Below are 15,876 nucleotides of genomic sequence, written 5' to 3'. Positions count from 1 at the left end.
TAATCTGTAAATGGCCTGTAGTGCCATCATTGAAGTGCCACTGATGAACATTTAATTGATCAAGCATTGTTGTTCCTCTGCAGAAGCTCCAGTATGAGGCGAGGTGGATGGCGGAAACGAGCTGCCGATGGCGATGGATGGGGAATATGGGTATGTTCAAAACCTAGTGGCTTTTTTTAAACAGGTAAATGGTACTGTGGTTAAAAAGGGGTTACAATTTTGTTTTACATGCTAAGACAACCCTATAAATTAAACCCTTCTGCTTTACTTGAAGACACATAATTAAGTTGGAAATAAAATTTTTAATTACCAGGTTTTGAAGTCTGTGTTCACAATAATCACTAAATTTCATTATTAATAAGTGCAGGCCCTCGAATAGTTTTAAATCACCATTTAAAAATAAACTTAAGAAATTTCAAAGCTATCTACAGTTATCTCCACCTGTGGTTGCACAAACACTAACTGAGGCACCTAATTTACATCAGGGTTTATAATACTACTGTCCCGTATATATTTAAGAACTGAAAAAATATGGAACCACATTGTTTTTTTAGGCAATGAGTCACCAATTTAGCACCCAAATTTACATCATCCCATTTTTTATTCTTTCTTTTTATTCTATAAGAGTATTTATATATATAGAATCTTTTTTATATATAGAATCTTTTCCTATAAGAAAAAGATTTAGTATAAAATAAATTCTGCCATGTTGATAACAAGATGAAGTTATCTAAGTTTATGGTGGAGTATTTGCTGTTTTTCACTTGAAAAATGAATGTCTTTCGTGTGTCAGCCAAATACAGTTTGGAGGAATGTTCCTTACCTTTGTAGTCTTATAATTGATCAGTTTCTGTATGTAAGTATTAAAAAATAGGACTGTCATCATGGGTTGTGTTTTGTTTTAATTTAAAAACTAGGGTGGGTACATGTCAGCAAAAGTTAAGAAATTGGAGGATCAGTTCCGGTCAGATTCAGCCATACAACAACAGAGGGATGGAAATTCATCAAGTATCTTTAGTGGAGTCGCCATCTACGTCAATGGCTTGACAGGTGAGCCTTTGTTTTTTTTAAGAATCTGTATTGTGTTGTTCTCATATGTACCATCCTGAGTGGAAGTAACTGCAAAACACATGAATTTGCAGCTAAGTAAATACATGACAATTACTCTGTGTGTTTTTCATGATTAAGGTTTTCAATAAAAAAATCTGATTTACATTCTGAATATAAATATTACTTTACTATGTGATTTACATAACATAACTTTTAGAAATAGGAGTAGTTTCCATGTTTCTGTGATCTTATTATTTGAAATCAGGCCTTTTAATTTCCTCCATCCACTTACACTTACTAAATTTTTAATTTTTCAAATTAGTGATGGTTAGACTGTATGCCTTACATTTACATTTGAGAGAATATGTTTCCTCAAAGTTTTCTTGCTCAGAATGGTATATGGTGTGAGACAGAACCTACTGATAGTGGAAGGAGGAAGAAGAGAAGAGGTAAGAGATTTATGTATTGGAGGGACCATCTGTGGTGGACTAATAATGCATGTTAGCTGGAGTAAGGTTTTTAATCTACCATGCTTATGTTCATACTTCTTACTTCTGTAAAGCAGTTTAATAACATTATGGAAACTCCCCAGAAGCCTTATTCAGGGGTCTCTGCCAGGAATGTTGTGATTATTATGTAACTGATGCATAGAGCTTCTATGGGATAGATTAGTGCTGGTTTAAGCACAGGGCTCAAATGGATTGAAAAAGGTTAAGGTGGATATGTTGAACCATTAATACATCTGGATTGGTTGTTTAAGCAGGCATTTTCTTTAGTGAAAATCCAGCATTTGTGTATTCTTCAATTGGCTAATCCCTAAAAAGAGCTCTAGAAGATGGTTGTCCAAAAGGCTGGAGTAGGAAAGGTAACACTTGGACCAAGTGTGTGCTATTTTTAGTTACAAGTTGGAGGAATAATGAATATTAGACTTATTTTGAGAGTTGACAGAAAGGAATTGTAACTGTATCCTTTAAAAAATTTTTCCTCCTTCTCATATTGTTTGACTTTTAAAAAAAAAAATATCTTGTGCTAGATTCACTATTCAAACATTGTGTTAGTGGTGACCCAAATCTTTTGGTGCCTGTGTGACGCCACTGCAAACATTTTCCAAAGCTAACACTTTTTTCCTTTTTTTTCTCCACCTCTGCTTACAAAATAAGTACTCTTTTTAAAACAATTGAGGAGATCAGAAAAGTTGTTGATTTTTAAGGTATTCTTTGTTCCTTGTAACAAAGGTATTCTTTGTTCCTTGCAACTCGAGACTAACCTGGTAAGGAAGGAGTGAGTTAACTGCTTCAGTACATCAGAAATTACATAGTAGGAGTTCTGTGTGGTTGCTAAACACTTTTTATATCAATTATTTTCTGTTGCTTCTGGGTATAAACTATTCTCCTGAACTCTGGTGAAAAGATAATCTAATTTTGTATTATGTTGATATAAAGCATTTTTTGATATAGTTTAACATTACATCTGCATGAGTATTTTTTCCTACCTTCTGCCATTCATATTGTGGGAAGCTCCTCTAAAGCAAGTAAAATATTCGCATTTTGAATTAGTGTTTTCAAAACCACAGTTTTCTGCTTTTTTTTTTTTGCAAAATGTTTTTCTGAATTGTTGTTTGAAGAACTTGTAAGTTTTTTTCCAGAGTAAAACAATGGTTTGCACTCTTTCTGACCATGGCATCGTATTTATCAGTTAAAGTTCTTTTTCTCACTGTAGTTGCTGACACTAAACAGGAATATTTCTGGTTTTAATTTTATAGATCCCTCAGCTGATGAATTAAGACGGTTGATGATGTTACATGGAGGCCAATATCATGTGTACTATTCCAGATCAAAAACAACTCACATTATTGCCACCAATCTTCCAAATGCCAAAATAAAAGAATTGAAAGGAGAAAAAGTAGTTCGGCCAGAGTGGATCGTGGAAAGGTAAGTTTATGTCTACTGTGTTTGGAGATTTTCCCTTTTGGGGGGAAAAGAAACCAAGAAAAAACTGGGGAGAAAAAAACTTCAAGATTGCATTTTGAGATTATGGTTTAGCTTAAAAATTAAGTCACAGAACAACTGAGTAGAAATACTACTGTTACACTGAAGATTTGCTTCTTGGGGATCGTTCTCTAGGAAGCTTCACCAAGAACATTCAGAAAGTCTCAAGCATATTAGGAAACTGAACGTTATCCTGTTAATTCCATTTATTATCTAACCAGTTAATCAGACTTCATCTCAGGATGTTAAATAACTACTATGTGATTGTTTTATATCTCCTGTCATGTGATTTGCATAAGTTTCATGTCATCTGTATATAAAGGAGGATGTTAATTGAAAGTGTTCTCCATCTAAACATTTATTGTGTTGTGACTTCATAAGAAAATAATAAAAACTAAATTAAAAAAAAAGTATGCATTTTATTTACAAAATATCTATGTTCTTTGGTTTCTCCATGCACTGGAATATATAGAGTCCACTGAAGTTGTCCTTGATAAAGACAATAGCCAAGCTCAAAGCAGTTAATGTGGCTTGCATCTCTCTTCTTCCATCTGAGGAATTCACAGGAAATAGAATAGGCAGGAATATGTTCTAGAAATTATCCCGCCAGTGTCATGCCATTCTTAAGTAGCCTCTTTCTTAGATAACCAGTAGAAACAAGCAAGGAGCTGTTCTGCAATGCATGTGTGAAATCTTATTTTCAATTTGCTGGTATTCAGTCCTTTGTAATCAGCTGTTTCATATCATGTATCTTTATCGTCAATTTTTAAACTTTAGTTAGACATTTTAAGTTACTCAGTTTGAAAAAGACTTCAGATAGATTCTCACCCCCCCCCCCCCCCAGCAGTTTTAAGGCTTCACCCCTCTGTTTGAGGACTTGGAAAACTGATGGCAAGTGTGGTTTTATTTGGAAGATGTGACTGTTTTTAATTGGTGCCGCTAGAGCTTGCTATTATTTTGACCAGATTTGAAAGATCAATTTGTATACATTCAGCAGAGACTTGATACAATCTGATATGTCAGATCTCCTAAAATTTTTATTCTGGTTTCAGGTTCTGCATTGCGGCTCTGGAAGGTTATACTGTAAAATAAGTCAGAAGAACCAAGTATAGACAGATACATGAGTTTGAGCACAAGGAAATGGGGGAATTCACTGTCTCAACAGAACAGGGTACACACCACATCTAGAATAGAAGCTAATTTCACAACCACCTTTCTTTTTGTTTCTCTTCTCAATAGTATTAAAGAATACTCAGTGATTAAATAATCCTTCTCTGTATATGGAATACCAAATTATGTTCTCAGTACATCAGTATGTGAAAATTAGTGTAGTAGATGTAGAGTTTCCAGTTTCATAGAATTGAAAGAGACCTTAAAGATCATCTACTTCCAACCTCCTTGCCATGGATTAGGTCACCTTCCACTAGACCTTGGATGAAGTTGCTAAAAGCCTCATCCATTCAGGGATGGAGCATCCACAGCTTTTTGGAGCAATCTGTTGCAGTGCCTCGTGATCCTCACAGTAAAGTCTTTCTAATACCTGATAAAAACCTACCCTGTGTCAGCTTCAAGCCATTCCCCCTTGTCCTGTCACTACACACTCCTGCAAAGCACCTCTCTGCAGTTCTCTTGTATGCAATATGATAGGTTTGCAATTTTTTTAATTTGGTTAAGAATCTACCCTAAAATGTTGCTGTCACAAACTGCTGGTAAAAGTGTTGTCAGATCTTTGGTCTTGTCACCTAAGGTTGCAAAATTAGGAAGTTTTTTGTCTGTGGAGCTTTGATTTGTTTCTTATGTGCATCTATTATGATTTAGTCCTTAATTACATAATCACATGCTATCTTTTTTCACTATGGCACCTGCCACATTCTCTGCAAAGAAAAGATTGAGTTCAGGATGCAGACTGCTAATACAGTGACATGGCTTTTCCTTTTGTCTCCTGTTCGTTACTTATTGCATGTGACTTGAATTCTTTGCTGGTAATGAAATGAATAATTAATTCCCGTCTTTTATTGGTGCTTATCACTGTAGCATCTGTCCGCTTTCCAAAGATTAATGAATGTAACATAGCACCATTACAATGGCTGTTATTTAATTTAATTTTTTTTAGAGCCACCTAAAGGATATTGAGGTAAAGCATCAGAAATGTTCATAATTTGGAATATGCCATGGAAATTCTGCAGAGTTACTTGCATAAGGATAGTAAGGCATATGTAGAACTTTATCGCTGCATTAAAAGCTTTGAATATTCTGAGCTATGGTCTAGAGTCAGACTCTTATAAACCTGTTGTTAAGTGGAAGTAGCTCTAGAATTTTGCTTTAGTTAGCATCCCATAGAGATCTTCTCTAACAGCAGTTGCAAAATCCTGTGTTGCAGGGTAATAGTGTGGTTGCTGTAGTGACAAAATTATTCTTTCTGCATGTCCCTTATTGTGTGTTTTTGCTACCTCTCCATGTTTGCAACAAATGAAGAGAATTACAGGCAAGCCTCCTTTCTAAGTCAGTATTCCTTTATTTGAAAAATACACAATTACTTTATTTGAAAATACATTCATTTATTTGAAAAATGCACCGTTACACCATACTACCATTATGTAACATGTAAAGATTGTTGTGTAGTGAAAGCCAAATTCAGATGATCTGAGAGCTTGACTTTCAAAATTGAATATTCTTTTAACATTCTTTGACATTTATAATCACTTTTCAGAGACTGAGGATAACTAACATGAGGTACCAGTATTTGTGGATTCCTTATTTTGATTTTCAAATTAGGTGAATATTTCTCCTAAAGACCTGTCTTAATCTAATACAAATATGAAGAAAATAGTTTAAAATAATAAGAAAAAAATGCTATTCTGGTATGACACATAGTTTTCCGATGAGGATTGCAAATGCAAAGGAGAGGAGTAGATATCATTTGCTATGACTACGGTAATGCTTTTGACACAGTCCCGTGTTGCATTACTGAAGACAAATTGGGGAGGTATGAATTGGATAGTGGGCTGCTGGCTGAGGGATGCAAGTACTGGCCCTACTGCCTTGGTCACCATAGTGGTCAGCAGTTTGGAGTCAAACTAGCAAATACCCACAACGGGCACTTCTGAACGGTTCATACTGGGACAGATAAAGTTTATGTCTTCACTAACAACATGGACATTGGTGATACAGTGGAAAGTAGCTTCAGCAAATTTGTGGATGATTTAGAAGGCAACAGCTGAGATACTGGAGAGAAGGTCTGTCCTTTGGAGAGCATCAACAGACTGTAGGAATGGGATGGCAGAAACTTGGTGAAATTCAACAAAGCAAAATGCAGAGCCCTGGACGCAAGACAGAATTAGTTCCATGCAACCAGAGAGGCTAGGGACTCCCAGGCTGGGACACACCCATGTAATCCACCAGGACCCTCAAGTCTTACCCTAAAAGATAACCATGAAGCTGCAGTTGTGCTCTTGTGGAGATAAAGGCTAACAGTAACTGGTTGCATTGGCAAGACCACAGTCCAGATCAAGGCAAGTTATTCTTCCAGTTTGATCAATACTTCTGAAGTTAAATCTGAAGTTGTGTGTCAACTTTTCAGTAAGAGAAGTTACTAACAGCTGCGGTGTTCAGTTCAGAGGAGTACCACCAATAGGAGCATGTGATACATAACAAGAGACTGAGGAAAGGAAGCTGGTTCTTCTCTGCTTGGAGAGAGGACTAGGATGGGGTCTAATTGTTGTCTTTCATTACCTGTATGGAGGTTACAGAGGGTGTGGAGCCAGATTTTTCTTCAAGATGTACAGCAAGAAGACAAGAGGCAATAGTCACAAGTAGCAGCAAAGAAAATTTCAACTATAAGAAAGAGATTTTTCACAGTTAAAAGAGAGTAAGCAATGAAACAGGTGCCTAGAGAGGGTTATAGAATTTTTGCATTTGGAGATACTCAAAATTTAGGTGGACTTTTTGTCCTGGACAACCTGATATGACTTTAAAACGTAACGTTTTGATCAGTGTTTGGGCTAGAGACTTCCAGAAGTCCTTTTCAATGTAATTTTTTTTTGTGATTTTGAATTCTGTGACACCGGGAAGGTGAAATGGGTTAAGATGTTGAATGGTGCATCTAAACTAGTATTCCTATTGCTGCATGTTGGAAAAAAACAACTGTTTGTTTATCTAGTAATGCAGCTACTCCAGTAGTTAAAACCATGACATCATAAACAAGTTCTTAAATAAATGTAAGTTTGTTTATTCATCTTGAAATTGTAGCAATTACTCTGAAATATTACCAAGTTGGTTCTGCACCTATGTTCACATGGCCTTTGGAGAAACAGTCAAGTCAGGCATTTTAAAACTCAGTTGCTGCATTACCATTTTGTGTACAAGAAAGCTTTGGAACTCTCCCAGGGGTATTTTTAATTCTGTTTGGCAATGTTTAATGCAAATAATCTTCCCTATGAATGATACATATTCATGTATCAAACAATATTTAATTGATACATTTTTGGGGCTGTTTTGCTATTCCATTTCCATAGAAACCTTACCAGGTATATGTATATGCTTAACTAGTTTTAATTTATCTAATTGGGGAATGTGATCTCCTGCTATATTGTCTCTAATTGCAGCCAGAAAGCTCCCAAGGGCTTTTGTTTTACTGTCCAGCTCCCTTGACAGTAGTACAGATTGGAGCAAGAGAAAGCATTCAGGTGCTGAAAAACAATAAAGCACAAAGCTAAATTATCTTTAAAATCTGACTCCAGTTCTGTCTTCAAAACTAAATGCTAATACTAATCTGCTTTGATATGGGGGAGGTTCCTCTGCTGGAAGAAGTCCCAGCATCTCTGAGCCAGTGTCCAGTATGAAGAATTGTATACAGAGAAGAGGTGAAGTGTACGCTTGGAAGGCTGTTACTGCTTCTGCCAACAACAGGTGTTGAGGTGGAGAGATTAAATCATCCTCTGGTGTATTTTTGAGACTATTTCACTTCCAAGTGTGTGGCTTCCCTAAGGAATTTAGCAGTTACTCAAGTATAATTGCAGTTTCAGTGGAAGATGAAGAGGGAGATAGACTGGAACACAGTAGGAATAACTGGAATGATTGCTGTAGATATTTATGAAAGGTCTGTTTGGAAATTATTCTTCTGTTTCACTTGCCTCAGTGAATGTTTTACAAGAAGAGGTAATTAGTCTCGTGGAATGGAAAAAGTAGTTAATTTTTAACAGTGAACCACATCCTAGCTGACCTCTTTCAAATTCTACCCCAATTTGTTCCATGTTAAAGAGCTCAGTGAGTATTGTTCAGGTAGAACAACCTGGACCACTAACCAAATGTTTTCTGACTGTTTTGTTTAAATTAAATATTTGAGGTTTATGTGTGTCAGTTGGAAAGAGAACTGGATTTAGACTACTGACCAACACATCTTTGCAAATACCGTTTGTTGCACCAGTTGCCACAGCACAAATTACTTTTCAGTTAGTCCAGTTAAGGTGAGAAGGGGGTTGTGGAAGGCACTACATGTACAAATAAGGGAGTTCTTTTAGCAGAGAACGTTAGTTTTTTTTTTTTTTTTTTATTTGTTAAGCAGTAACATGGTTTTTCTTTTTGTTTTTTTTTTCAGCATTAAAGCTGGACGTCTCCTTTCACACATTCCATATCAGCTTTACACCAAGCAGTCAGGCTTTCAGAAAGGTCTCAACTTTAACAGCATACACAAACCTGAAGATGCTGTGCCAGGTCCAAGCAATATAGCTAAAGATCTCAACAGGGTGTAAGTATTTCTGATTTTGTAATGCAGATGCTCATCATTCACCCATAATGAGTTTGCATTTGTAAATAGCATTTTTAAAGCTCATTTCAGCATTGTAAGAGGCAAGCTTTTGAGGAGCTGAAATTTAAAAGTAAGGTATAGCTGTATAAATAGTTGAGGAAAAAGATCACCGAGCCTTGTCTCTAGTCTTTGGACCACAGTTTGTTTGATAATATGACCTAGGAGTCCTAGGATGTAATATATCTGTGGAACCAACAGGCATGCATTAAAGGATTCTGATAGGTGACACTGAAAAGTGAGGCTTTATTTCAAAAATAAAAAGCTGCTGACTACTTTTGCTAAAGGTGCCTAGGAATGAATATAAATGCATTCTAGTTATTAATCGCTTTTTTTAGCCTCTTAAAAAAAAAAAAGGAAGTCACAACATACATTATGTATGCTAACACCAAGGTTTAAGTCATGCTTGAGAGAGAAGATGGATTGAAAAATGAAATTACAATATAAAAAAGTATTCTAAGAGACCTAAGACCTTAACTGGCAGAGGAATTGGAATTTGGAAAGAAACATTCCACTTGAGCGTCTATAGATTTTTTTCTTTTTTATTAAGAAGGTTCCTCATCTTTTTCAGAAATACACATTTGTTCTTTATAGGCAATAATAATAATATTATAGAATTTTTTAGTTTGGAAAAGAAAGCTGGATGTCATCTGGTTTAATACTACTACTCAAGCAGGGCCAAGGATATTGTGCAAGATACTATACTTCCTGATTTGAACTGGTGATCTGAGTTCTTCCAGTCTGCTGATTTTTTTACAATCCAGTCGTGCATAATGCTGAGGAGACTTCACCACATGACTGGGATTTGTCTGGAAAATAAAACCAGTCTCACAAAATTACTATCATAAGCAGTATTTCATACCCATATTTTAAACAATCACATCTTACTATTGTGTTGTTAAAGATTTTTTAAATGAGAATATTCAGACTTCCCAGCATGTCAGTGTAGTCTGAAAAACATGACTTCAAAAGCCTGCCTATCCACTAAGTATGTGCCACTTAATATACCATTTTCAACCACACAACTCTTCAAAAATACTATGTTTACTGCAGTTTATGTTTGGATAATCTTAACCAAATTGTTTTCATGCTTAATTGAGTTTCTGGTTTCAGTGGTGTACTGAATAGCTAATTTTTTCCCACATTTTTTTGTGTACTTAAATTACTAGCTTTGGGAGCTGGGAGTGATAGTTGGGTTTGTTGTTCTTTTTTTCCAGCAGATCAAGAGTGTATAGAACTCATGAAACACTTCGGTTTTCATTTCCAGTGTCAATTTTTTGAATGGAAGCTTTATCTTTGTGCTAGTGTGCTTGTGACAGAATATTTTGGTTTATGTGCTTAAAAGCTGAAAATCAGTTTGTGGTTTTTATCAAAGCTAAGTGATTTCTAGAGCTTGAACAGATTTTTCATTACAAAAAAACAAAATGACTCTAACGGAAATCTAAAATAATTCCCCAAAAAGTAGTTCTCTGTGTATACATTCTCTTTTCTTTCTGTTTGTTTATAACTAATTAAGGAAAATCACATCTCCTGATAAAAGGACAGCTCCTTCTGATGATTTGCATACTCCTGCAACATTCATGCTGTGTGTGGCAGTACAGTTCTGTTAACAAACAAATAATTACTGTAGTTCAGTGGGAGACAGCCTGCCGGATTAAAGGCCTTGGAAATAGCTTTTCTCATGTGAGCATGGTCACTCCCATATATACTCCTAGTTAATATTACATGAAATCTGTAAAATCTTTGGTAGGGCATTATATTTTGTGCTATTGAGAGAATGTGGCTCAGAATTTGAGATAACTGTCTTGGGAACGTAAGTGAAGTATAAATTGAGAACAGTTAAGAAGGAAATGCTTGAAATTACATGTAAATGTGCCTTTGTTTCTAAAAGATATGGTATTTAATTATTATATGTTTCAGAAATCATATTAAAAAGTATGAAATGGAAAATGAAATCACACCCAATGGAATAAACAGCTGGAATGAGGAAGAGGAAGAAGAAAGTGACTATTTTGGATTTACAGAGCTGGAGGAGATTCTTCCCATACGGAAACAAAATGGGATTCAATCTCATAAAGACAGCACTACCCTTTTTAATGGACACACACACACTTCTACCAGTGCCTTAAAGACACAGGATTGCTTGGTGCCCTCCGGCAATGGTGTTGCAGGCAGGTTATCTCCAGGCCCTGTGCAGGAGGAGGGGAAGACTGACAAAGGCATGGTTGACTTTAGAGACTGCACAATGCAGCAGTTGCAGCAAAGCAACAAAAATACAGACTTTTCCTGGAGTCCACACAGGACTATGAGTAACTCATCTTCATCTTCATTTTTGCACAGTAATGCTAAAATAAATGGTGCTCACCACTCAACTGTTCAGGGGCCTTCAAGCACAAAAAGCACTTCTGGACCTGCTCCTAGCAAGGCAGCTTCCTTACCTGTGTCCAAACCTTCAGATTGTAGTTTTATTTCTGACTTTTATTCGCGTTCAAGACTGCATCATATATCAACATGGAAGTGTGAACTGACAGAGTTTGTCAACAGTCTGCAGAGAAAAAACAGCGGTGTCTTTCCAGGAAGGGAAAAAATTAAAAAATGGAAAACAGGCAGGTCTGCACTTAAAACTGACACAGGTAGATACTTGTTTAAGAAGGTCTATGTTAAGAAGATGCCTTGTATCTTCGTACATTAAATGTTCAAATGAGACTACATAGTTTAGTATTGAGTATTCATATTATAGTCAGACTATCTGGAAAAACTTGATGACTTTGGTGCAGTGAACACTAATGGATGCAAGTGCTTTTGGCTTTGTTGGGGTTTTTTAACTTAAAATGTTACTTAATGTGATACTCTGGTCTATATTCAACTCTTCATTGTAGAAATAGTATTTCTGACTTTACCAAGATACCTGGATTGATAAGGGAGAAAAATACTATGTATATCTGAATACACAAATCTGTAGTTGCTGTGTGAAAATCTGGAGCGGGGGGGGAAAGAGAAGAAAAACCCTTACTGTTCAGCATGAGCATTTAAAATATGAGTAATATTTAGACGTGAGTTAAAATCTAAATTTTTTTTGTTAGTTAGAGTTTTATATAGCTCTGCGTCTGTTAAAGTGGGTAGTAGTGTCATAAAGAGACTTTTGAACCTGGCTTCAAGAGAAATATTTAATGTCATTGCAACAAGGGCCAAAGTGAAAAGATGTAGAATTAATTAGAGTCAAAGTGTTACAGATAAAATATTTTGCATCTTTAGAATCTCTTGTTTACAGTCTTATTAAATTAAAAGGTTAGCTCTGTACCATTAAAGAGATTCTGACTCCTGTGCTGTAAAATTGCTCACTTGTAATCATATGAAAATATGCTTGAGAAATTGCCACATCAAAAAAATTGTTAGATAATAAATTTACTTATTCTGTGTTTGTGTTAGGACACCCCAGTTATCAAACATGTTAGCTTATGGACTGCTTAATGTGTATTTTTTTAAATCAGAATGTGGTATAAGCTAATACATTTTTATTTTCTCTTTGATTTGGCCTAGAGTATTCAAATAGTTAATGCCTGTGATTTAGTTGGCAAGTAGCAGCTCCTTTACTTGATCGCTTGATTTGTAAATACGTCATTATAAGACAGGCCTTATTTTTCAAATAATGAGTTCAAAATGTAAATTATTAAAATGAAGAGGATATTTTTCTGATTATTCAGTAATTAACTCAGAGGTTAAGTGGAACAGTTCATTTGATGTATTGAAGTATTTTTTCACTGTTACGCTTTATGCATTGTTCAAGTTAAATTTTTTTGTTAGATATTGCCATCTTTAGTAGGTCAGCTACATAGAAATGCAGACTTGAACTTGTAGAAAGCACTTCTAGTATTTTAGGCATGTACGATTTTCAGTGAGGAATCACCTTGCTCATCTTCGCTGAATGTTTGCATGCATCTAAGTACAGCAGTGACAAAATCCAGTTGCATGGGACTTTCAAAACTAATTGTGGTGTGTTTAATGAAGAATAATGGTAGCTCGTAGTGCAGCTAAACATACATTTTTATCTTGCGAAGCAGTCTTCTGATGAATAAAAAGGAGCAAAATTCTCTTCTGATTCAGTGTTAACACAGCACAAGTAAGATCAAGTTCCAACAATATGCATTAGTCTCCTTGGATTCGGGGAACCTTGTTAGGGTAAAAGGTGTTAATTATAAGAAAATAAAAACCAGAAACTCTTAAGTTAATTCATTGTTTAGGCTGTTTGTCTACTGCTTATGTTTATCTTTCTCAGAGTAAATACCTTCTTGGTGAGAGGAAACAAAAATATTTATGGTTTAGAGGTGGTAAAAACTAGATAATAGACCTTGATGACTACTATGAGTAGTACCAAAGTGTATAAATTAGGGTTCAAGTTTTCTATTGGTGTATCTTCATACTAGGTAATGTGTCTGTTGCGAGCTCAGCCAAGCCACAGAGCTGTATAATGCACGTGGATATGGATTGCTTCTTTGTGTCTGTGGCTATCCGAAATAGACCAGATCTCAAAGGTGAGTATTTTAAGTCTATGTGCTACAGTTTACTTAGTTAAGCCTCTAAAAAAACCAAACCTGCGCAATTATAAAATTAATTTGGCATATTATCCTTTTTTTTGCATCTGCAGTAGTTAGGCCATGCAACTTTCGTATTCCTGTTTATTTTCTCACAATCCAAAAGCAAGTGGAAGAGAGAACTGGAATTCTCCTTGCTATGTCCTTTCAATATCTAAAGTAAGAAGAGAGAAGTTAAATCTGTAGTAATTATTCTCTGTGACATTGTACATAAACTTACTCAGATTTCAATCTACCATATTAGAAATTGGAAATCAAATTCCAGTTATATTAAAAGTGGGGTATGGACATTGTCTATTAAAAGAAAAACAGATAAATTAAACAAAATGGGATAGCCTAATATTCTTCCTGAAGTAGTTTAAGAAGCTTCGCTTAACTAGAAAAGTGGAAATGTTGTGGTTGAGAATTAATTGTCTCTACCTGATGCATATTTTTCAAGAGAAGTCTTGCTTCCCCTTTCCTTTCCTCTCCAAGCTATTACACATGAGCTATTATAAGAGCTGGAGAATTCAGAAACAATTTGGTTGGCATTTTAGAAGTCTGAGTTGCATGATCATCCTTAAGACCTATGAGAGTTAGTGGAACACCTTAGCAAATTTTGGTGGGTTTGTTTTCTCCAAGTGTACCATTCAGAAGTGGAGATCCTAGTTCTGTGCAAACACTGAACTTCAGGGATGCACAAGTTTGAAGACTTGTTGCAGTGGTGACCATCTCACTCTCCCAGCTCTCACAGACCCTGGGAAAAGAGTAAGATGCATATATGGTTCCATTGCTCTCTTCTGTCCAAAGGCAGGAGCAGCTGTATCAAAGATTCTTCTGCTATGTTTGGTTCTTTAAAACTTGATTTCCTGCCAAGTTTCAAATTCCATTACTGGAACATAAAGAACGTAGGCCTTTCCTGCAAAAACTTTTTCTGTTCCACAGAAGTTTGCCAGACTTTTCAGTGCATAAATTAGCTTTCTTTGGAAGCAGCATGGAGGTGTTGATATTGCAGAAAAGTCAAAAGTTTACTAAAAATTTTGGTTTTCACAGTTAAACTAAATGGAACTAAGTGTTTTGGCATTTTTCTGATATACTTAAGCTAATAAACATGTTGAAGTATTTAAAATCAATCCAGTGTTTGCTGTATCTTAAACTAATGAATCATTAGGTCATTGGTGAAATTTCACAGCTTCCATTTATATTTTTTATTAAAGACAAACTAGTATTAACTGTCTTTTCACTTGTGAAAAACTTTTCTTCTTTACATGTGACTACAATTAAGACAGGTTCGTTGTCACAATTCCAAGGCCGTTTCGTAGCTGTTCCATCTTTAGTGCCTTGAGAGCATCTAAGCTTGAAAGAAATTATAAAAAGTAAATTAAAAAACCTTATGATCTTATCCTAATTGTGCTGTTATTAAAATGTAAGCTATTACAGGTATTGACCTATAAGTATATGCATTTTTTCTCCACAGGAAAGCCAGTAGCTGTTACTAGTAACAGAGGTACAGGGAAGGCACTGCTGCGCCCTGGTGCAAACCCCCAGCTTGAACAGCAATATTACCAGAAAAAGCTATTGAATGGCAAAGCAGGTACAGATAAGTCTGTCTGTATGTATGTTTTTAACTGTTGTTGTGGAAGATTTTTTCTTTAAAATTATTCAGAAAGTGTACCATGGATAAATTTATTTCTTTCATGTGGGAGATTTCAGAAAAGAAATACCTTTGGACAAGAGAGTGCTCTGTGGCCTCAGTAATAGCAGGACACTGTGGCTTCTTGTCAGTTAGTTAGTTAGTCTACCCACACTTTGCTCAGTGTGGTAAATTTCAGGTTTTACTCACTTTCTTGAGGTTGAGTGTAAGATAGAATGTTAGTAGTTATTTCAAATGAAAAATAAATACAGGTTGTCGAGGATCACTTTTTTCTCAGAAAGTCAAGTATAGATAAGGTAAAAAATAAATTTTAAAAGTCTACTTCAGAGGTTTTTTTCTGTAAAAGTAGTAAAAACAGCCCATGGCCAGTGAGAAACTGATTGTTTGAAGTTGGCTTTTGAGTTGCATATGTAGAATATCTCTGTACAATGGCTTAATTTGGGTGGTTCATAGAGCATTTTAGGTCTCTGGAAAGTCTGTGCCATTTTAATGAATTGTTAGTTTAATATTTTGTTTTTTGAAAACCAGGTTGTGTGTTGTAGTTTGAGAATTCCATACTTGCCTGCAATAATTTAGAAATATGTTACTTTCTATGTCCTCAAGTAGTAGTGTACTAATATAAACCAAAGTTTTATTAATAAGTTTTATTATACTGCCTGAACTTTATTTAGTATGAGAAAGTATATTGCTGAATATTGGCAACTTAAGTGGCCAGTAACAGTCCTGTGTAATCATCTAGAAGTGTAGTTCTTGCTACAAAGTTGGTAAAAAGTGCATATGCAAGGGGTAGCTGCTATTTAAGTTTGATTT

The 15,876-nt window shown here is 35.4% G+C and overlaps 1 protein-coding gene across 3 annotated transcripts in view; it reads left to right on the top strand.

Annotated features, from left to right (window-relative positions):
- REV1 (REV1 DNA directed polymerase) overlaps positions 1-15,876 on the top strand; it is a 55,227-nt gene that overhangs the window by 14,468 nt on the left and 24,883 nt on the right. For all 3 annotated transcript variants that reach the window (XM_085557470.1, XM_021546718.4, XM_021546720.4), the window contains exons 2-8: positions 84-150; positions 918-1,050; positions 2,813-2,981; positions 8,635-8,784; positions 10,762-11,474; positions 13,266-13,373; positions 14,890-15,006. In XM_085557470.1, the coding sequence (XP_085413596.1) occupies positions 94-150; positions 918-1,050; positions 2,813-2,981; positions 8,635-8,784; positions 10,762-11,474; positions 13,266-13,373; positions 14,890-15,006 (1,447 nt within the window). In that variant the 5' untranslated portion in view covers positions 84-93. The remainder of the gene's footprint in view (positions 1-83; positions 151-917; positions 1,051-2,812; positions 2,982-8,634; positions 8,785-10,761; positions 11,475-13,265; positions 13,374-14,889; positions 15,007-15,876) is intronic.

Source organism: Lonchura striata, chromosome 1 (assembly GCF_050655825.1).
Source record: "Lonchura striata isolate lonStrDom1 chromosome 1, ASM5065582v1, whole genome shotgun sequence".
NCBI lineage: Eukaryota > Metazoa > Chordata > Aves > Passeriformes > Estrildidae > Lonchura > Lonchura striata.
Note: the sequence above shows the minus strand (reverse complement) of the source record. Positions and strands in the feature narration are given on the sequence as shown.